The following is a 22,995-nucleotide window of genomic DNA, read 5'->3' as shown; positions in this document are numbered from 1 at the left end:
AAATAAAATAATAGTAATAATTTTTTTTAAAAAAAGTCTATTTATAACATAGCCATTTGTTTTCTAGATTTCTTGCTTTAACAGAATAATCTCTTTCTGCTTAATGGGGTAAAACTTGCTGGTGCTGTAGAATCAGAAATTTTACATCAAGCACAGCAGGGTTAGCATTAATTGGAGTCTTGTTTTTAAGATAATTTCAGTGATGGCAGCTCCTACATTTAAAGAAGTAATAATCTGGTAAAAAAATTATGTTATTTTTAATATAATTTTCAAAATTAAAGTTTAAATATTGTTAAGGTAGAGGCAGACTCATTGAATTAATCTTGAAACATACTTGAGAAGAATTTTTTTCCAAAAATTACTTGAAAAATTCTTTCTTTTCCTTTTTTTGTTTTGTTTTGTTTGTTTTTGAGATGGAGTCTTTATATAACTCTTAACTGTCTTGAAACCCAGAATGTGGATTAAACTCTTGGTGAGTTTGCTAACCCAGCTAACTGCTTAGCAGTGTCTAGCACTGTGAATATTTAACAAGAAGGACACTTCCAGCTAACTTCAAGCATGATTTCTTTTTATCTTGCATCTGAATAGTGTTTTTACCCATAAAGTTTTATGATCTAATCTAGCTCTTAGGCCACTGCCAGGAACAATGGCAATTACCTGTTTGTTTTAGGTTAACTTGTGGCTTCTAGAAATAACTTTACTCACCCAAGCAGAGTGCCCCAAACTTCTATTATTGCCTTTTGTTTTTAATTTCTTAATTAGCTTACCAAATAACAAGTTTCTTAGGGTTTTTTTTTTCCCAAATATTCTTAGTTTTGATCCCCTTACTTTCTTTCACAATGTAGATCATATTCTCAAATGTGCAGCCAATCTCCCTGCCTCTATTTCCCAAGTACTAGAATAACAAGCCTGTGCCACTATGCCCAACCTTTAAAGAGATACTTGAAGAGAAAAAAAAGGACTAGGGGGAAAAATATCTTTAAATGCTTTATATATTGATACATTTAAGACTACAGAGGATTTTTTTAATCATTATATGTTTAATGTACCTAGATTAAGTGATACTAATTTAACATAGTACATACTTTTCCCCCCTCAAAGCCCCTGTTGAAGATTCTGTTTCCAGCACCTTAGAAGCTAAGCCCGATATGAAAAAGGCTAAAGCTCCAGGAGTTTCTTCCAAAGCAAAGGTGTGTTAACTCTGCATACTTCATATAGTTCTTTTGTCTTAATTTCATACACTGAGTCACTCAATATGAAAGAACATCACTGCTCTTGATAATAGGAAATTTAGTATTTATAGAAGTTTCTGTGACTTTTGTTTGTTTGATTGGTTTCCCTGAAACTGGAGTTACAGGCATTTATAAGCTGCCATGTGGTTCCTGGGAGTTGAACCCTGGTCCTCTGGAAGAGCATCCAGTGCTCTTAACTGCTAAGCCATCTCTCCAGCCCCAAATTCTATGACTATTTTAAAAACACTTTTATATAAATGATCTGGGTTTTTTCTTTTTTTTTTTGCTTGTTTGTTTTTTTTAAAATATTTGTTTATTATTTATTTACGTATACAATATCCTGTCTGCAGACCAGAAGAGGGCACCAGACCTCATTACAGATGGTTGTGAGCCACCAGGTGGTTGCTGGGAATTGAACTCAGGACCTTTGGAAAAGCAGGCAATGCTCTTAACCACTGAGCCATCTCTCTAGCCCCGCTTGTTTGTTTTTTGACTGAATGATGTCAATGTTAAAAAAAATTCTGGAACATTTGCTACATTTATAAGGATTTCATCAGTAAGATTCAAATTGTACCTTACACATATTTACTATTCATCATTTTTCTTACATAAAATATTTTAGTCATATTATATTTGAAAACTAACTATTTAAAATATTTGTAGTAATTTAGAAACTGATTTAGTACCTTAGTACTCTATAGTATTACTATACAGTAATATAGTACTGTGCAGTAATATAGTACAATATAGTACTGTAGTACTTGCTATAGTAGAGATACATTAAAGAAACTGATTCAGTACCTTAGTACTGTATAGCATAGTAGTGCTGTAGTACTCGCTACAGTAGGGATACATTAAAGAAACTGGGGCTGGAGAGATGGCTCAGTGGTTAAGAGCATTGCCTGCTCTTCCAAAGGTACTGAGTTCAATTCCCGGCAACCACATGGTGGCTCACAACCATCTGTAATGAGGTCTGGTGCCCTCTTCTGGCCTGCAGACATACAGACAGAATATTGTATACATAATAAATAAATAAATATTTTTTAAAAAAAAGAAACTGATTCAGTACCTTAGTACTGTATAGTATAGTAGTGCTGTAGTACTCACTACAGTAGAGATACAATAAAGATGCTAAGAGAAAAAATAGAATCTTCTCAACTAAATGCCATTCATTCAAATGGCATTAATATTAAATATATAAACAATATTGTAGAGCTGGACAGTGTTCAGGCCTTGAAGTCCAGGACTCGGGAGGCAGAGACAGGCCTCAAGATCTTGAGTTTGAGGCCAACCTGGTCTACAGAGCTAGTTCCAGGACAGCCAGGGCTACATAGGGAAGCATTCTCTTGAAAACCAAAACAAAACAAAACAAAAAACTATTCAAGATTTCAAGGAAGAAAACTAAAAATTGTCTGCAACCCAGAGTAATTGGAATTAATAGCAATTTATATATATATACCTTTTTAGCTCAATAACTAAAAACGATTCATATAATATAATTTAAAACATTTATAGAACACATATAATCAAAGTCTAAGGCTGAGGTGGGAGGTGTGTGAGTTGAAGACCAGCCTGGTCTATGTAGCAGAACATAATAGACTGGTGACTTATCATCCTCTTTCATGGTGGAATATAAGGTAAAATGCTTTCTTTGGTTTCTGTAATGCTCTTTTGATAGGCAACAACTTTTTTCATCAGAATTGGCCCACCTAATCAATATTCTCTTAACTTGGTTGTAGAATGCACAAGGGAAGAAAGTGGCAAGCAAAACCACCTTAAAGGAAGACGACGACAAATCTGGTCCTATTTTTATTGTTGTTCCAAATGGAAAGGAGCAAAGAATGAGAGATGAGAAAGGGTTAAAGGTAAGGAAGTGATAAGAATCTTTGGGAGTTTTTGCTTGTTTTTATCTTGTTGATCAAACAGTTTTTCAGGCTGGGTGGTAGAGGCATGAGCCTTTAATATTAGCACTGGGAACCAGAGCAGGTGAGTATCTGTGGGTTCAAGATCAGCCTTATCTACAGAGTGATATCCAGGACAGCCAGGGCTACACAGAGAAATTCTGTCTCAAAACAAAACAAAAAACAAGAAAATAAGGTTTTCAGTCTGGGAGTGGTGGCATACACTTTTAATGTAAGCAAAGGCAGACAGATCTCTATGAATTTGAGTTCAGGTTTCTGTGACTTTGAGGCCAGCCTGGTCATAACAGGCCAGTCAGAGTATGTATGTATGTATGTATGTATGTATGTATGTATGTATGTATGTATATATGTATATAAAATGAGATGCTATCTTTAAAAATAAAAAAAGAAGTCTGTGGTGGTAGTGTATACCTTTAATCCCAGCACCTGGGAGGCAGAGGCAGGCAGATCCCTGAGTTCTAGGCCAGCCTGGTCTACAAAGCGAGTGCCAAAACAGACTCCAAAACTAAACAGAAAAAAACCTGTCTTGAAAAGCAAAAAAAAAAAAAAAAAAAAAAAAATATTCTTTCTTTTTCTCCCAAAATGGGCTTGGTAACACATGACTATAATCCCAACACTGAAGAGGCTGAAGAGGCAAGATTGTAAAATTTTATTTTGTTTATTTATTTGGCTTTTTCAAGAAGATGTGGTTTCTTTGTAGCTTTGGAGCCTGTCCTGGGACTAGCTCCTGTAGACCAGGCTGGCCTCAAACTCACAGCATGCAGAAGGGAATCCCACATCAGTGCCCTGGGTTTCATCCTAAACATAGTAGACATTTTATTTTGAGACAAATTCTCACTGTGTAGCACAACTGGCCTGGAGCTCTTTGTACATCAAGCTAAATGTGTCTACCTGTCTTCTACCACCACACCTAGCCAGCATGGCAGAAATTTTGCAAATCTCTTTGGTTTTGTTTATTTTATGTTTGAGACAGTGTCTCTCTGCACAACTCTGGCTGTTCTGGAACTCTGTATAGACTAGGCTGGCCTTGAACTCACAGAGATCCACCTATCTCTGCCTCTTGAGTGCTGAGATTAAAATTTGCCATTTGTCGAAGTTAGTTTTCCCCTTAACACAACTGAGTCTGAAGGCAAGCACCTTTATACATTAAGTCATTTTGCTGACCCTAAACAAGTTTCTTCTTCTTTTTTTTTTTTTTTCTTTTTTTTTTTAGAGGGGGCGGGAGTTTTCAAGACAGGGTTTCTCTGTAGCTTTTGGAGCCTGTCCTGAAACTCTTCTGTAGACCAGGCTGGCCTCGAACTCAGATACGCCAGCCTCTGCCTCCTGAGTGCTGGAATTAAAGGCATGCACCGCCACCACCTGGCACAAGTTTCTTCTTAAAATCGACATCCATTATTTCTTTATTTATGTTGGTTCTTTGAAAATGTCATGCTAAGTATATTGATCTTATCTACTTCTTTCTCCTTTAATCCCATCAGGTAGATCTTTGCATTCCAGAACCTCTAGGTCTATGTAGAGAATTCTTGTCTCAAAAACAAACAAAAAATTACTTCTTTATTTGGGAAGAGGGTATGCATGCATTTGCATGTTCACATTCACTCATGCACCCATGTTTTGATTATTTCTAATCTTTTACATTACAAACTACTCTCAAACATGTTACAGAAGCTGAAGAAATAGCTTAGTAGTTCAAAAGCACATACTGCTCTTGTACAAAGCCCAAGTTTGATTTCCAGCACTGTGTCAGGTATACCACAAGCACCTGGTATCAGATGCCTCTACCTTCATGGACATGTACATATACACACACAGAGATACATAGAATTTTAAAAATAAAATTTTTAAAAATATATTTGAAGGCTAGGCGACTGTGGTTCATGGCTTTAATTCCAGCACTCAGGAGGTAGCAGCAGGTGGAGCTCAAGTGAGTTTGAGGACAGCCTGGTCTACAAAGTGAGTTCCAGGACAGGCAGGGCTGTTGTTCCACAGAGAAACCCTATCTCCAATAACAAAACAAAACAAAAAAATTATGCCCTGTCACACAGTTATAGCGTTTATTTATTTATTTCCTGCTGTTGTTTTTATAATTCAATGCGGTTGCCTTCGTCCCTCTTCCCCCCCGGAATTGGTACAGGACATAGCCAGGCATCCAAGTTCTCAGCACATGGGAGATTTATTACCCCAGAGGAACAAACAGGTGGGGAGGCTGCCTCTGGATTGGGCAAAGGCAGAGAGCAAAAACAGCAGCAAGTGTTTTTTGTAGGAGTGGGATTTTAAGCAAAAGAGGGGAAGTCTATCTAGAGTGAGTTGCTAAGTCCTGATTGGACGAGTTAGTCAAATAATGAATTTTGATCGTTGTACCTTGGTGTTTTGCCTCAGAAATGAATCATTGGCCAAATAAGAGAATGGGCCTTGGGCTAGCTTTAGGAATGTAATCTAATGGTTTAGCAAGGAAAAGAGAAGAGTCGCACTGCAGCATAGACCAGAAAGCTGGTATTTTAAAATGGCTGCATCTTTTTTCGTGCTACAGCACTCTGCCAGCAAACAGCAAAATGCTGTGTTAAACTCTGTATTTTTGTGTCTAGAATTCCGTTTCAAACTCTCTCAGGTTTTAAGTGGATTTAGCTGGCCATGTAGGTGCCAATTTGTTGCAGGAAAAGACCATTTGTTCGTCCCAGCTGCCCAGAACCGAAATAATCACACAGAAACTATATTAATTAATATGGTATTAATTAATACCGTTTGGCCCATTAGCTCTAGCTTCTTATTGGCTAACTCTTACATCTTAATTTAACCCATCTTCATTAATCTGTGCATCACCACGAGGTCATGGCCTGCCAGCAGAGTTTCAGCATGTCTATCTCCGGTGGCTCCCCTCTGACTCTGCCCTTCTTCCTCCCAGCATTCCGTCTAGTCCTCCCCACCTACATAAGTTCTGCCCTATCAACAGGCCAAGGTAGTTTCTTTATTCATTAATGGTAATCACAGTGCACAGGGGAATCCCACATCACAGAAGGGTAAAGAACAAAACCCATTGGCTCCATGTTTGCAATGATTGGGCCTGTTAGAGAGCCCTTTACATCACCATCATCATCATCATCTCATCATCATCTCATCATGATTATTAGCAAGTTTCACCATCTAGACCTGGCTGATCTGAAAATTGCTAAAAGTAGACCAGACCAGGCTAGCTACTAGGGATTAAAAAACAAGCAAACACAATGCTCGGCAACATTTTTTTTTAATACTAAGACTTATTCAAAATTGTTTTCTTGTAAGATTTCCAGGGTCATTAGTTTTCAGAAGTGTAACACCTTAGGCTGTATTTTGTATTCATATTTAATTACAAATGAATCTTATTTAACTAAAAAGTATCTTAGAGCCAAGCAGGATGATACATGCTTATAACTCTATAGCATTTGGGAGGTTTAAGGCAGCAGGAACTCTATCTTGAGGTAAGCCTGATCTAAAGAACAACTCAGTCTCCAAAAAAGTAACCAACAAGGAGCTATGGAGGTGGCTCAGCAATTAAAAGCGCTTGCTATTCATCCAGAGGACTAGGACTTGATTCCTAGCACCCACATGGCTGCTCACAACTGAAGCTGGACCTCTAGCTCCAAGGAATCCAATGCCTTCTTCTGGCCTCCAAAAGCATCAGGCATGGATGTGATATACAGACATATACATACATATACATACTGTCAAAACCCAAAAGTAAACAGTAAAAGAAAGGGTAATAAAAAAAAACAAACAGTGCCAAGACTTAGCAAGCTAAGACAGAAAGATTACTGTGAATTCAAGGCCAGCCTGCTGTTTATATTCAGTGTCAGAACAGTCAGTACTAAATGAAATGGCAAGACCCTGTTTTGGGGGGAGAGGAGGCAAGGGACAGGCTAAAGAGCAAACAAGTATCACATTAAGTTGGGTCCTTCAGCTGTACCAGGTGGCTCAACTTTGTTTCATTTGAATTGTTTATGCTCACTGCCTTCCTGTCTTTCCCTTCAGGTGCTAAAGTGGAATTTCACTACCCCTCGTGATGAGTACATTGAACAGCTGAAGACTCAGATGTCTAGCTGTGTGGCTAAATGGTTACAAGATGAAATGTTTCACTCAGAATTTCAGCATCACAATAAAGCCCTGGCTGTCATGGTTGATGTAAGTCTTCAAATAGATAGTTATCTATCTGTCTTCGGAATAGGAAAATAGGAAGTACTGTGTGAAATGGTCAAGTTGGAATGCCCTGAGGAAGAAGTAGAATACACCATCTTTTCTGGATAGCTATCTCATTTGATCGAATAAATGATAGTGTATTTGGGGGATCTTTTTGAAGGTCTAAATAAAAATCTTTTATTTTCTTTTGGGTACCAGTACAATTTAAGAAATGGTGGGTCTAATATAATTTAAATTTACATACAGTCTTACCTGTGGGATTTTTACTTTTATCTTAAGCACTTGGAGAGTGAAAAAGAAGGTGTCATTGGTTGCCTGGATCTTATCTTAAAATGGCTTACCCTCCGGTTTTTCGACACCAATACAAGTGTCCTAATGAAAGCACTGGAATATTTAAAATTGCTCTTTACCCTGCTGAGTGATGAAGAGTATCATCTGACTGAGAATGAAGCATCTTCCTTTATCCCCTATCTCATCCTCAAGGTAATGTGTTCTCATCCTGTAAGACAACTTGAGTTCTGAGTTAACTTTAGTTTTTACCTATTCTCTCGTTTATTGTATGATGGTACCTCCTTTCAACTCACCCTTAAGTGAGTTCAAAATACAGTAATGCATGAAATAACCATCACACTCAGGAAAGGTCTTTATTATTTCTATGTTGACCAGGTCGGAGAACCAAAGGATGTCATTCGTAAAGATGTCCGTGCCATCCTGAACCGGATGTGCCTTGTCTACCCAGCCAGCAAGATGTTCCCCTTCATCATGGAAGGAACCAAATCCAAAAACTCTAAGCAGAGAGCAGGTGAAACAAAGCATCTGTCTGTCCACCTATCTTCATAGAGTTGCTGAGAGCTGAGCTCAGAGCCTCAGACATGCTAGATAAGTACTCTTGTCTGAGGCACTAAGTTCTGTGACTTTACCCCCCCAGCTTAAAGTTAAGGTACAAGTCTTGGTGTAAGTGATTCTCAATAGTTGTTTATAAATAAGCACTGGAATTTGTTTAGTGTCTGTGTAGCTGCTTCCAACTTTCTTATTCATATTGTGAGAGTGATGAGATGCACATTGGTGGAGCTATAGTATCAGGTGATACAGGCACCACTCAGTACCACCCTGGTGACAAAATCAAGTGCACAGGGGCCATCTGACTCACAGGTATAACCTATCATGGACACTTATAACACCATTGTTTCATTGGTATGTGACAATGTAAAGGAAAAAGAAATTAGAAAGAGACAGAATAAAATTTTAGCACTACATGTGTGTCAAAAAGTTTGTAGAAACCTATATACCAAACATTTTTGGGTCTCATTAATCTAGTCTTTCTTTCTCAATAGAGTGCCTGGAAGAACTAGGTTGCCTAGTTGAGTCCTATGGTATGAATGTTTGTCAGCCAACCCCTGGAAAAGCCTTAAAGGAAATAGCTATTCACATAGGAGACCGAGACAATGCTGTGCGGAATGCTGCCCTCAACACCATTGTAACAGTATACAACGTACATGGAGATCAAGTGTTCAAGCTGATCGGAAATGTGAGTGACGTTTCTATATGCCTTGTCAGTATGCTGTGAAAGGTATTCCAAGATTTCTTAGTTGTTGAGATTCCTGCCGTCTCAACTCCACCTGAGTTTCAGCAGTTATACCCTAGAATCCAGTTACATGTTTTGGGTATTTTCATTTGATGTTGGATATTTCTGCTGGGCTTAACTTAAAAAAAAATTTACAGGAGTTTGTGTAAGACGTGAAAGCTAATTTTGAATCAGGAAATCTGAGTTAGCTTGGATTTTAAATTTTGTATGGCAGTCTGCTCTGTGAATTTCTTTTTTAATGTACTTTGTTCCAAGTACAATCTTAGGAACAACGTTGGATAAAGGATCAAGAGTCTCAACCTTCAGCCATGTGCTTCATTTCCAGGCACATTAGTTCTGCCTCCTGACTCCTTGCTTCCTTTGAGCCAGTCATTATTATGGTTTAACCTTAGTGCTTTGCTCTGGTAATGTGTAAACAGAGAATGCTCGTTTGTTTCCCTCCTGCCCAGACACAAATAATCACACAGAAATTGTTTGGCCAATAGCTTAAGCATATTTCTAGCTAACTCTATTATTATTATTATTATTATTATTATTGGTTTTTTGAGACAGGGTTTCTCTGTAGCTTTGGAGCCTGTCCTGGAACTAGCTCTCATAGACCAGGCTGGCCTCAAACTCAGAGATTCACCTGTCTCTACCTCCCAAGTGCTGGGATTAAAAGCATGTGCCACCACCACCCGACTCTAGCTAGCTCTTACATCTTAAATTAACCCATTCTATTATTTTATATTTTACCGTGAGGCTCCTGGTTTACCAGTAAGGTTCTGGCATCTGTCTCCTTGTCAGCTACATGGCATCTCTCTGACTCCACCTACTTTCTCCCAGCATTCAGTTTTAAGTGTCCCTCCCCCACCCCAGCTCTACTCTGCCCTGACGTAGGACCAAGCAGCTTCTTTATTCATTAACCAATAGAAGCAACACATATATAGGACTTGCCTTGTCATCAGTGCTCTAGTACCACCATTGTTATACACTATACTTTACATCATTGTTTCCAGTATCTAATGAAGAATACTATGACAAGTGAAGGACATAAAACAGGTAGAAGTTTGCAAATGGCCAAAGGTGAAAAGTCTTACTTGTAGACAGTTTTTTAGTAGCACAAAATAAAGACACTTGATTAACTTTTTACTTTTTTTTTTCTTTTCTTAAGATAGTTTAATATATCTCAGGCCGGACTCAAACTCACAATGTAGCCAATGGATACATTGAACTTTTTTCTTTATTTAGAGACAAGATTACTCTGTGTAATAGTCCTTCAGCTCAGTATTTTGACCAGGCTGACCTAGAACAGAGATCCTTCTCTTCCCCCACCTTCCACCCCTCAGTGCTGGGATTAAAGACTTGCGTGACTAGCCTAAGACCTTGAACTTCTGATTCTGTCCCTATATCCTGAGTGCTATAATTACTATTGTGTGCCACTATTTTCAGTATTTTGTGATTCTCTGTGTCAAACCAAGACTTTGTGTGTGCTAGGCAAACATACTACAACTGAACAACCATCACTACCCTAACTTTTTAGCTTTTTGATTATAGTTATTAATGTTTCCTTTTGTATCCTTTTCTTTCATATGTTATTGTTATAGCTATGCAGATATTAATGGTAGTTAAATTAATAATGTAGTGATTTGAGGCTAGCAAGATAATTCAGTGGGAAAGGTCATTTTATAGCAAACCTCTAAAGCCTGAAAGGGAAGAATCAACCTCCCACAAATTTCCCTATAACCTTTATATGAGTACTGTGGTGTTTGTGTGAGCTTGCGCACACACACACACACACACACACACATATACGCACACACACAAAGACACCAAAAGAATAGATAAATGCAAAGAAGCTCCTTTTAGAAATAATGTAGTAGTAAGTCAGGCAGTGGTGGCTAGTGTTACACCTCTTTAATTCCAGCACTCTTGCACAGGACCTGAGTTTAGTTCCCATGACTCAGTGGTGTCCCACAATCATGTAACTCCAGGGTTTTTTGTTTGCTTGTTTTTGGGTTTTCTTGTTTTGTTTTGTTTTAATTCGGGTTTCTCTGTATAATAGCCCTGGCTGTCCTGGAACTTGCTTTATAGACCGGGCTGACCTCAAACTCAGCCCTGCTGCCACTGCCTCCCAAGTGTAGCACTAAACCTGGCTTTAACTCCAGTCCTAAAAGATCTGTGCCCAGTTCTGGCCTCTTGACACCAGGCACGCATTTAGTACACATAAGTATCTTCAAGCAGATGTTCATAAAAAGATGTTTATAAAAAGATAAAATCTTAAAAGTAAGCAAAACCAGCCTGGGCAGTAGTAGCACATGCCTTTAATCCCAGCACTTGTGATTAAATCCAGCCTGGTGGTTATGAGGAAAGTGTCCATAAAAGAACACTAACACATATGAATGTCAGTTATGAAGAATAGTGAAGCGTAGATCTCTATGCAAGGGACCTGCCTATTAAGTGTTAGGACCCCAAGCCATGTGAAGACATGGAGAAGTAGCATTCATAGGGAGGAGGCACAGGCACACCAGAAAAGGGGTACCATGGGGAAGGGGTAGAGGCAGAAATAGGAGATTGGTTAAATAAAAAAGGGGAATCAACATTTCTGTTTTGTTTTGTTTTGTTATTTGAGACTGGGTTTCTTTGTAACAGTCCTGACTGTCCTGGAACTCGCTTTGTAGACCACTCACTGAGATCTGCCTGCACAGTGTTGGGATTAAAGGCGTGTGTCACCACCACCTGGCAGGAGTCACATTTCTTAAAATTAGAGAAGGAGGCTTGGCAGTGGTGGCGCACGCCTTTAATCCCAACACTTGGCAGGCAGAGGCAGGGAGATCTCTTAAGTTTGAGGCCAACGTGTTCTACACAGAGAGTCCAAGAACAGCCAATGCCACACAGAGAAACCCTGTCTTGGGGGGGGGGGGGGGGGAGGATAAAAATAGTAAAACCAACCTAGTACAATATTTCTTCTCTCTTTTTTGTTTTTGTTTGTTGTTGTTGTTATTGTTGTTTCTCGGGACAGGATTTCTCTGTGTAACAACAGCTCTGGCTGTCTTGGAACTCACTTTGTAAACCATGCTGGCTCAAACTCAGATCTGCCTACCTCTCCCGCCCAGTGCTTGTAAGAAGCTTGTTCTCCCATACTGGGCTTGGAGTCCTTCAACTAGGACTTAAATTGTAGTAAGTGGGTGTGCTAATAGTTTGAATTTTTACAGCTTTCAGAGAAGGACATGAGCATGCTTGAGGAGAGAATAAAGCGATCAGCAAAGAGACCCTCTGCTGTACCAGTGAAGCAGGCTGAAGAGAAACCTCAGCGTGCACAGAATATAAACTCTAATGCCAACATGCTACGAAAGGGACCAGCTGAAGACATGTCCTCCAAACTGAAGTATGTGGATATAGATAGTTCTCTACTCTATGGACTTAGCTTTGTGTGCGCAGAGCTTGTCCTGTAACATAGTCTGGAGTTTGTGTCACTGTCATGCATGACAGAGTGTCTGGGTTAAATGTCTTATAAGCAAATGTTTAATCTTTCATTCTTCATTGTCTTTGTCTTTGTCTTTTGTCTTTGTCTCAAAACCACTTCTAAATGGTCTTGTGCCTTCTTTCACTGCTTTTCCGTGGACAGAATTATGTATCGCACTTATAGGATGTAAGTACTGCCTGCTAATTTCTCATTAGCAGGGCTCTTATATCTTTCTAACTTCTGACATGGATTCGTCCCCTCTGGAGAGTGACTAGCTTTTACAACAGGGCAGCAGAAGGTGGCCATAAATACCAGGCCTCCATGGAAGTCTTTTTTATATTTGGTTGTGCTTACATTCCTGGTTTTTGTTTCTGGGTTTTTTTGTTGTTGTTGCTGTTATTTTGGTTTTTTGAAACAGGGTCTATGTAGTCCTGGCTGTCTTGGAGCTATGTAGACCAGGCTGGCCTTGAACTCACATTGATCTGCATGCCTCTGCTTCCCAGACTACTGGGATTAAAAGTATACACCACCATTCCCAGCCCTAGTTCATGAGATAAGGCTAAATAAGATGCATACATCACAGAATTGGCTTAAGGAACTCAAAATACTGCCTTCTAAAAAAGACAGCATTATTTTCGGCTGTGCCTCAAGCATATTTTTAATCAATTTGAATTTGGAAATTTTGCATAACTATATAATACTGACCCTGCCCTATCATGAGTGACTTCTTTAAAAAGTAATGGCTATCTTTTAGAGTATTAAAAAAAAAAAACGCTAAAAACTGCCTAAGAGGCCTATGATTAGAACTTAAACACTGGCTAATTTCATGGAGAGGGTAGGGAACAACCCAGTCTACATTATTTTAATACTTTTGCTCATGGTAGTGGGTTTTGAGTCTATATAAGTATTTTCTTCCCCAAATGGAATAAAAATACAAGGTTTGTCAGCCTTAGAAAATTAAAGATAATACACTTAGCCAGTAATGTAAGCACAGATTAAAGTTGCCTGCTGTTCAGGATAGTCCTGAACCAGTGTTGTTACTTCAGGCACTTTCCTTATACTCAGGAATTTAAATCCTTCAGAGGGGCTGAAACCAGAAGTTGAACATCTGTCTTGAAGCTTTGAGGCAGCTAGCGGTGCTAATATTATCTTTGTGTTAAGAAATCCCTCTTAGTTCAGGAGTCCTTTTTTACTTCCTTTAGCCAAGCTCGAAGCATGAGTGGGCATCCTGAAGCATCGCAGATGGTTCACCGAGAATTCCAGCTGGATTTAGATGAAATTGAGAATGACAATGGTACAGTCCGATGTGAAATGCCAGAACTTGTCCAGCACAAACTTGATGACATTTTTGAACCTGTCCTTATTCCTGAACCTAAGTAAGTTCCACCTCTTTGTTTAAATATGAACAGCCCATGATCATTAGAGTACATACCTGAAAAGAGCCCACAGGAAATATGCAGCTAAGACTTCCTAGAATTGTCACGACCTGCCTGAAATCATCACTGAAATCTGTATCTTGTAGAAAATTGCATAATTCTCACTAATTGAAATGTCTTGTGATACAGACTGAGTTTTTCCTTTTGATCTACTGTCTAGGATCCGGGCTGTTTCTCCACATTTTGATGACATGCACAGTAATACAGCATCTACTATTAATTTCATTATCTCCCAAGTAGCCAGTGGTGACATCAACACAAGTATCCAAGCTCTGACGCAGGTAAATGGAATATGTCCCATAATAGTGATTCAACTGGTGGATGAAGAGACTTGTAAGATAATGGATTTCTCACTAGTGGAGTCGCAGTGCTGAAACACACAGGCGGGGCTCAGTTTTTTTGTTTTGTTTTAATTTGGTTTGGTTTGGTTTGGGTTTTCGAGACAGGGTTTCACTGTGCAACAAACAGCCATAGCTGTCCTGGAACTAGCAACTGGCTCTGTAGACCAGGTTGACGTCAAACTCACAGATCTGCCTCCCAAGTGTTGGGATTAAAGGCATGCACCATCACTACCTGGCAGTGTTTGGTATTTTCTTGATTTTTTTTTTTTTTAAAGGACACAGGGCCTTCTTAGTCATCATTTGCCTCAGATCCCCTGAAACTGGAGTTCTGGAGTTACAGACAATTGTAAGCTACCATGTGAGTGCTGGGAATCAAACCCAGGTCCTCTGGAAGAAAAGCCAGTGTTCTTAATCCTGAGCTAGTTCTTCACCTCCCCCCCACCCCCCGAAAGCTATATATGTAATATTTATTATTTTAATCGTTTCTTACCTAACAGTCAGTTTTAAAAGTATAGATAGGGAAGAACTAGTTTTGCGTCCACTGTGGTAACAATGGTAATGAGTGGAGAGTAAGGAGGTAAAAGCCCTGTGGCTTATGAGGAAAGTGTTCATAAAAGAACATTGACACATAATTGAACATCAGTTCTGAAGAACAGTGGAGAAATAACCAAGGGGCCTGCCTGTTAAGTGTTTGGACCCCAAGCAAAGTGAAGAAATTGAGAAATGTATTCATAGGGAGTCATCACAGCCACACCAGAAAAGGGACCTCATCGGGAAGGACTGGAGGCAGAAACAGGAGATTGGTTATATACAGACTGGTTAAATTTAAAAAAAAAAAAAAAAAAAAACACACAAAGAAAATGAGTCACATTTCTTAAAGTTAGAGACAGGAGGCAAGCCTGGTCTACAAGAACTAGTTCTAGGACAGGTTCCAAAGCTACAGAGAAACCTTGTCTCAAAAAAAAAGGAAAAAAAAGATAAAATAAAATTGAGGGTTGGTGGTGATGCTGTACACCTTTAATCCCAGTACTTGGGAGGCAGAGACAGACACAGATCTCTTAGTTCAAGGCTAGCCTGGTCTATCGAGGAGCTCCTAGGATAGTCAGGGCTATTACACATGGACATAAAAACAAAAAATTGAGACATTAGTTGTTACTACATTTTTGTTTGGTTTTGTTTGAGACAGCGTCTCTGACTGTTCTGAAACTAGCCAGGTGGATCAGGCTGGCCTTGAACTCAGAGATCCAAATACCTCTGCCTGTACATGCTGGTATTAAAGGCATGCACCACTATGCCAGATACTAACTGAGAGTGTAGCTCATTGTATGGTGCGTGCTTAGCATGTGCAAGGCCTCAGTTGAGTCTCTACCAAATGCAAACACTACTTCCTCTAAGAAATGACAATCCTCTCTCCCACAAATGAAAATGCAAGCACATAAGGATATATGCACACAGAGATTTTAATTTGTTTATTGTAATATACAGTAGATAAAAGACTAAACTAGAAACATTGAAAAGTCATCAGTAAAGGAATGATTGAACATTTTGATAAATGCATTAGCTCTTATGCTGGCTTCTTTTAAAACTTTTTTATTTTAAGGCAGCAGTTCTCAACTTGTGGGTGGCAACCCCCACAGGGGTTGTATATCAGATACTTACAATATATAACAGGAGCAAAATTACAGCTACAGCGTAACCGTGTCACTACAACATAAGGAACTATATTGGGCTGGAGAGATGGCTCAGAGGTTAAGAGCATTGCCTGCTCTTCCAAAGGTCCTGAGTTCAATTCCCAGCAACCACATGGTGGCTAACAACCATCTGTAATGGGGTCTGGTGTCCTCTTCTGGCATGCAGGCATACACACAGACAGAATACTGTATACATAATAAATAAATAGATATTTTTAAAAAAAAGGAACTATATTAATGGGTTGCAGCATTAGGAAGGTCGAGAACCACTGTTTTTTGGGTTTTTTTGGTGTTTTTTGTTTTGTTTTGTTTTGTTTGAGATAGGGTTTCTCTGTGTTGTTATAGCTGTCTTGGAACTCACTTGTAGTCCAGGCTGTCCTTGAATTCAAAGACCCACCTGCCCCCAGAGTGTTGGGATTAAAGGTGTGTACCTCCACTGCCCAGCCGAGAACCGCTGTTTTAAGGTATTTTTCTTTTTTATGTGTGTGTTTAAGTGTTTTCCCTGCATATATTCATGAGTATATATGTATGCTTGGTTGGTGCCTACAGAAACCAGAAGGGGGCATTAGATTTCTCAGAACTAGAGTTAAAGGCAGTTCTGAGATTCCATGAGAACGCTGGGAACCAGTCTCCAGTCCTCTGCTCTTAACTACCAGACCAGACATCTCTCCAACTCCTTATGCCGCTTTCCAAAATAAAGTTGTTTGTTCCTTTGACTTTAGAAATTTCATAATTTCCACAGAGTTAGAAAACCAGATACAAGTTGGGGGTGGTAGTGCATGCCTTTAAACCCAACACTGACACTGAAGCAGGTGGATATGTGTGTGTTCAAAGGCAATCTGGTTTACATAGTGAGTTCCAGGACAGCCAGATCTATATAGTGAGGCCCTCTCTCCCAAAACAATGGAAAAGAAAGCTAGGTGCAGAAAAGTACATATAACCTTTGTATAATAAATGTGCCCCAAAACCTCTATATATACTGTGCTGTATAATAATTATAGAAAATATAAGACTATACTACTATAAATATGAAAGAATATATATCTACCTTTAATGTTAGTTAATTTAGTAAAAGAGGGAAGTGTTTTTATGGTGTGCATATGGAAACGTTAAACTGTCCCACTGAAGGTGGTGTTTATGAAGTAGGCAGATATGAAGAGATAAATGAAAGTAAGGCCAAAACTGGGAGGTGTTCACCTTGCATTCCATATAACTGGTGCCTAGTGGAGTTGTGCACCATGGCAACCCTGCTAAAAATGAAGACCAATAATATAGTATATTATTTACGCAATTATAAAAATCTGCTTTATATGCCTAACATACACAAGACCCTAGGAAAATACATTGAACATAAAAATTCTGAGATTTTGGTTTAGATTGAATAAATAATCTGAGCTCTCTGAGCCTCGTCTTTTGTTTGTTACTTTCATTTTTTTAATTGTTGAGATTGTTTTGTCTTTAAATTTTGTTTGACAGTTCTCTGGATCAAACCACCGAGCCTTAATCTTAAACTTAGTAGGAAGGTGGTCTTCATATAAAGAGCTCAATGGCAGAGCATCTTCCTACTAAGTTTAAGGTTTTTGTTCTTTTTTTTTTTTAAAGATTAATTTTGTGTACAGTGTTCTGTCTGCATGTATACCTGCAGGTCAGAAGAGGACACCAGATTTCATTATGGTTATGAGCCACCATGTGGTTGCTAGGAATTGAACTCAGAACCTCTGGAAGAGCAGAGCCATCTCTCCAGCCTTATTCTTGTTTTTGTTTAAAGACAGGTTTTTACTCTGTAGCTCTGAATATCCTAGAACTTGGCTGTATAGCCTAGTCTGAACTCAGATTTAAAATTCTCCTGCTTCCTCAGCTTCAAAATGCTAAAACTATAGATATGTGCCACTACTCTTGATTTTATGAAAGATTTAATATTAAAAATATCTAAAATACAAAAAAAATTCTCTTAAATTGAATATTTAAGTATAGGCATTATTCTGTGAACTAGACAGTAAGCCTCTTAGAACAGAGTCTCTGACTAATTTACTTAATACTAAGTTGCTCAGTAAAAATTATTGAATAATTGAATTCTTAAGGACTAGTTATTTATAAATTAGGTAAAATCAGCACTTTGCTAATGAATTTTCCTAAGGAAAGGTGTCTTATGCTGTCTTTTTGCCACTCATAAAGCTTGGAAACTACAGCTTGGGATTTTTATTGTCAGATTGATGAGGTCCTGAGGCAGGAAGACAAAGCTGAAGCTATGTCTGGCCACATTGATCAGTTTCTGATCGCGACGTTCATGCAGCTAAGACTCATCTATAGCACACATATGGCGGATGAGAAGTTGGACAAGGATGACATCATTAAGTTGTATAGCTGTATCATTGGCAACATGATTTCGGTAAGACATTTTCTCTACAGAAGTAGAGTTTCTCTTAGCTCTGTCAGCCAGTCAGTGCTGATGTTCATGTGAGACCTGTGTCACTTGGTAAAATTATCTGAGTCGTGTAGCCAGTTTTCACTTTTAGCACTGAGTATATTACCTAAGTGTTAGGAGCCTCATCCAGCACAATTGGAGTAGAAGCAGAATGAAGAAGACAGAAATTTAACCATAGAGTGGTCTAGACTTTTGGATGGGGAAACCTCAGCACCCCAGAAATTCAACATACTTATTATATAGAATTGAACAGAGAGGTGGGGTTGTTGTATACAGATAAACAAGGAGACACAGGAGTTATGTTACATGGCTGGATAAAGGAGACAAGTATAGTAATCTCTTTAGGAGCAGTTCTATAGGGGACTCAGGCTGTGTACATGGGGGAGGATATCTTCTGCACATACTATCAACACCCACACTCAGACCCCTGAGGAAGGCTCTGCCATTTCCCTCTGTGTCTCACATGGAGAAGACTTTGCCACTCTCTTAGGGCTGAGACCAGATTCCTTGGTGTGGACTGTGCCAGCAGCACACACGTTTACTCAAGAATCCTTAGTTTAGGACATAAAGTAAAATGCTTAGTTGTTCTTCTTTCTTTTCTTTTTTTTTTTTTCACCGTGGGTATTTTAAAAATGCAGTATAATTATGCCAGGTGTGTTGATATAAGCATGTAATCCTCGCACTTGGGATTTCAAGTATTGATCAGATAGGACATACATTAAGGCCTATGTCTACATATACAAATACCTATATATTTAATGAGAGAGGAAGAGCTGAATATTGACTAGAATATACCAACTATGTTTTTCTTCTTTATTCTATATATTGAGTTTTAACCTCCCTAACACAGTTAGGACTGGGTAGCTATTTCAGATAGAGAGCCTGGCCCGGGAAGCCTCCACTGGAGTATTGAAAGATTTGATGCATGGCCTGATCACATTAATGTTGGATTCTCGGATTGAAGATCTTGAGGAAGGACAACAGGTGATTCGTTCTGTGAACCTCTTGGTGGTGAAGGTTTTGGAGAAATCTGACCAGACCAATATCCTCAGGTATATTTATACACTCATCAGTAAACCTTGGGAAAGTCTCTCATTTGTTTGCACGTATAAGGGTGTGGCTCAGTTGGTAGTACTTGCCCAGCATGCACAGAGTCCTGGGTTTGCTCCACAGCAATTGTTAAAACCCAGCATAGTGGCAGTGTGCAGTCCTATAATCCTGGCACTGAGAACCATTCCACTCAAGTGGGGGCAAGAGGGTCAAAGTCAATTTAACTTTTAAGTTTGTCTGGTAAGATAATTTGTTACTTTTTTCTAAAGGAATCAAATGTAATTCAGTCTAAAAGTAGTAACACTATCTGACTTTTCTACAGTAGGACAGTAAAATGTTTTTCTCAGGGAAAAGCATGAAGATTTAAGATTTATTAATGCTATTTGTTTTTCCAGTGCCCTACTTGTTTTACTTCAGGACAGCCTGCTAGCAACAGCCAGTTCTCCCAAATACTCAGAGCTTGTTATGAAGGTAAAGTTGAAATGATTTTATCTCTTGTCTTTCAAAGATATAATCATTTTGTTTTTGTTTTGTTCTGGATTTTTTTTTTTTTTTTGAGACAGGGTTTTTCTGTATAGCCCTGGCTGTCCTGGAACTCCCTCTGTAGACCAGGCTGATCTTGTGCTCACAGAGATCTACCTGCCTCTGCTTTCTGAGATTAAATGCTAGCACCACCATGCCCATCTGGGAAATAAATTTGAATTACAACATTGACAGAAATCAACTAAGGTACTTCTGGAAAACACAAATGGTAAGCCAGGCATGGTAATCATTGTAATTCTAGAACACAGGAGGCTGAGGCAGGAAGATGGGAGTCAAGACCAGCCTGAGATACAGAGTTCAGTGTGATTGACACAGCAAGGCTATTTAAAAAAAAAAAAAAAAAAATTGAAACCCAACCGCTCCGCCCGAGGACCCGAGTTCAATCCCCGGCCTGGCACTGCATGTAGTTCCATATACCATCAGTCAGCGCCGCTGGTGACCTGCAGAACAACCCTCACACACACAGTCTCCCACCATCCTCCGTAGATCCGCGTAGAGTAGTAGGCAAAAAACAAAAAACAAAACAAAACCAAAAAAAAAAATGGATAAGGGCCGGGCAATGGTGGCGCACACCTTTAATCCCAGTACTTGGGAGGCAGAGACAAGCAGCCTGGTCTACAAGAGCTAGTTCCAGGACAGGTTCCAAGGCTCCAAAGCTATAGAGAAACCCTGTCTCGAAAAACCAAAGAAAGAAAGAAAGTGAGGCATAAGGACCAGGCTCAGGTACATAGCAAGTTCATGGCCAGCCTTCTAAAAACTAGAAGGCAAGACATTTGACTAGGCATATTTCTTTCTGAGTGAGAGGAATGTGTGCTGAATCTTTCATGGCACTCTCCAAGTGTGGCGTACTTCTGGTACTGTAGTGCTGTACAATTGTCCTTCCTTAGATTAGTTTGGTTAAACAGTCCGAACTACTCAAGTACTAAGGAAACTCCACCCACATACACACACATAATAAATCAGGATACACATAGATAACAAGCACACATCTTTAAAAAATAACCTTGAATTTGGAAAAATTGTGATAAATTATCCTCATTTTTCAGTCACTCCCTTTGTTTCCGTTTTTTTGTTTTTTTTTTTTTAATGGCTTATTTATTCTATATGCATTGGTGTTTTTACCTGAGTGTGTCTGCGTGGTATTAGATCCACTGGAACTGGAGTTACAGACAGTTGTGAGCTGTCATGTCGGTGCTGGAAATTGAACCTGGATTTTCTAGAAGAGCAGCTAGTGGTTTTAACTGCTGAGTCATCCCTCCAGCTTCTTACTTCTTATTTTTATAGTGTCTATGGAGAATGGTTCGACTGTTGCCTGATACCATCAACAGCATCAACCTAGACAGAATTCTTCTGGACATCCACATTTTCATGAAAGTCTTTCCCAAAGAGAAACTGAAGCAATGCAAAAGCGAATTTCCTATAAGGACTCTAAAGACCCTTCTGCATACCTTATGCAAACTGAAAGGACCTAAGGTGAGTGAGAACAGCAGTCAGTCTCTGTTGAGTTTCTTGGAAGGGCCTTTTGCTAGCATTTGAATGTACTTGTCTCCCTCAGATCCTAGACCACCTCACAATGATTGACAATAAGAATGAGTCTGAGCTGGAGGCCCACCTGTGTCGGATGATGAAGCACAGTATGGACCAGACTGGGAGCAAGTCTGATAAGGAAACAGAAAAGGGAGCTTCTCGAATAGTGAGTAGCCTGATTCCCAAGGGGAAAGTTTAGGGATTGGAATGATCAGTCTCTTGGTTTGCTGGTATAACCATTTTTTGATTCCCCAAGAGAGACTTCTGTGACACTAGGTAAGTCCACTGTGAACTCTGTTTAACCAGTGTGGAATAGATCAGCTAGTCCTCAGAGTTGAGGTGAAATCCTCAGACTGGAAGCACTCATAACCAGAATACTGGTGTGGTCTCTACACATGCTCTACATTCTCTACAGAATACTGGTCTCTACCAGTAGAAGCATACCAGCAAGGCCCATAATTTTAAAGTATTCTCTGCTAGTACCCATCCTCTTGTGTGTTTTCAGTAATTCAACTCTAACCAGTTCTTTGTGCTTTTCAATTTATTAGGATGAAAAATCATCAAAGGCCAAAGTAAATGATTTCTTAGCTGAGATTTTTAAGAAGATTGGCTCTAAGGAGAACACTAAAGAGGTGAGAATGAAAGGGTTAAGCCTAGGACTGGGTACCATAGCATGTAGCAGTTACAGCACTTGAAAGGCTGAGATAGGAGATTGCAAGTTTAAGACTAGCCTGAACTATACACTGAGACTCAAAAAAGCAAAAATAAACAAGAAAGCAGGTGTTGTGGTACACAACTGTAATCTCAGCACTCAAGAAGCTGAGGCAAAGGGATCACTGTAAGTTTGAGGACAATCTGATCTACATAGGAAGTTATGGGCCAAGACCTTGTCTGCAAAAACCCAGAAGGAGGGGACTGGAGAGATGGCTCAGTGGTTAAGAGCATTGCCTGCTCTTCCAAAGGTCCTGAGTTCAATTCCCAGCAACCACATGGTGGCTCACAACCATCTGTAAGGAGATCTGGTGCCCTCTTCTGGCCTGCAGGCATACACACAGAAAGAATATTGTATACATAATAATAAATAAATAAATATTTTTTAAAAAAAAAAACAGAAGGAGGGATAGATGGAACAGGTGAGGAGGAAAGGGGGAAGTGAAAGGGATTTAACCAAATAGGTAGTGGTCTTTATGGAAAAGGAACACGATTTTACATCCATCCTTACCTCTTCCTTTTTCTTTTTTACCAGGGCTTAGCAGAGTTATATGAATATAAGAAGAAATACTCAGATGCTGACATCGAACCATTTCTGAAAAACTCCTCACAGTTCTTTCAGAGTTATGTTGAGAGAGGCCTTCGGGTGATTGAGATGGAGAGGGAAGGCAAAGGCCGCATTCCCACTTCGACAGGTGTAGTTTCCTCTTCTTGCAGAAATAGGCTGAAGTGGTTGCAAGCTACCTACTTACTCCATTGGCATTTTTGTTGGTATCAACTTTATCTTAGTTTAGTAAAAACTAAAGCGTTTGGTTTTCTCTTCCTCTGTTAGGAAACTCTTTGGCTGCACCTGCAGATCATGTGCAGGATCCACCATACTCTTCTTACCTTCCACTCTGACAACTTGGGGTTTCCCA

General features: G+C 39.3%; 1 protein-coding gene and 1 non-coding gene across 3 annotated transcripts in view; both read left to right on the top strand.

Moving 5' to 3' along the window:
• Window positions 1-22,995, top strand: part of Ckap5 (cytoskeleton associated protein 5) — a 93,303-nt gene that overhangs the window by 66,358 nt on the left and 3,950 nt on the right. For both annotated transcript variants that reach the window (XM_085696566.2, XM_048428214.3), the window contains exons 27-42: window positions 1,102-1,190; window positions 2,972-3,097; window positions 7,160-7,309; window positions 7,604-7,807; window positions 7,991-8,126; window positions 8,659-8,852; window positions 12,104-12,276; window positions 13,557-13,730; window positions 13,951-14,071; window positions 18,032-18,211; window positions 19,112-19,299; window positions 19,693-19,768; window positions 21,125-21,313; window positions 21,396-21,533; window positions 21,916-21,999; window positions 22,614-22,773. In XM_085696566.2, the coding sequence (XP_085552692.1) occupies window positions 1,102-1,190; window positions 2,972-3,097; window positions 7,160-7,309; window positions 7,604-7,807; window positions 7,991-8,126; window positions 8,659-8,852; window positions 12,104-12,276; window positions 13,557-13,730; window positions 13,951-14,071; window positions 18,032-18,211; window positions 19,112-19,299; window positions 19,693-19,768; window positions 21,125-21,313; window positions 21,396-21,533; window positions 21,916-21,999; window positions 22,614-22,773 (2,382 nt within the window). The remainder of the gene's footprint in view (window positions 1-1,101; window positions 1,191-2,971; window positions 3,098-7,159; window positions 7,310-7,603; window positions 7,808-7,990; window positions 8,127-8,658; window positions 8,853-12,103; window positions 12,277-13,556; window positions 13,731-13,950; window positions 14,072-18,031; window positions 18,212-19,111; window positions 19,300-19,692; window positions 19,769-21,124; window positions 21,314-21,395; window positions 21,534-21,915; window positions 22,000-22,613; window positions 22,774-22,995) is intronic.
• Window positions 8,365-8,475, top strand: LOC125396510 (small nucleolar RNA SNORD67). The gene has a single exon (XR_007230822.2). It is a non-coding gene; the product is annotated as a small nucleolar RNA SNORD67 (small nucleolar RNA).

The sequence above is a fragment of the Myodes glareolus genome, chromosome 10 (genome assembly GCF_982192425.1).
Source record: "Myodes glareolus chromosome 10, mMyoGla1.1, whole genome shotgun sequence".
NCBI classification, from domain to species: Eukaryota; Metazoa; Chordata; class Mammalia; order Rodentia; family Cricetidae; genus Myodes; species Myodes glareolus.
Note: the sequence above shows the minus strand (reverse complement) of the source record. Positions and strands in the feature narration are given on the sequence as shown.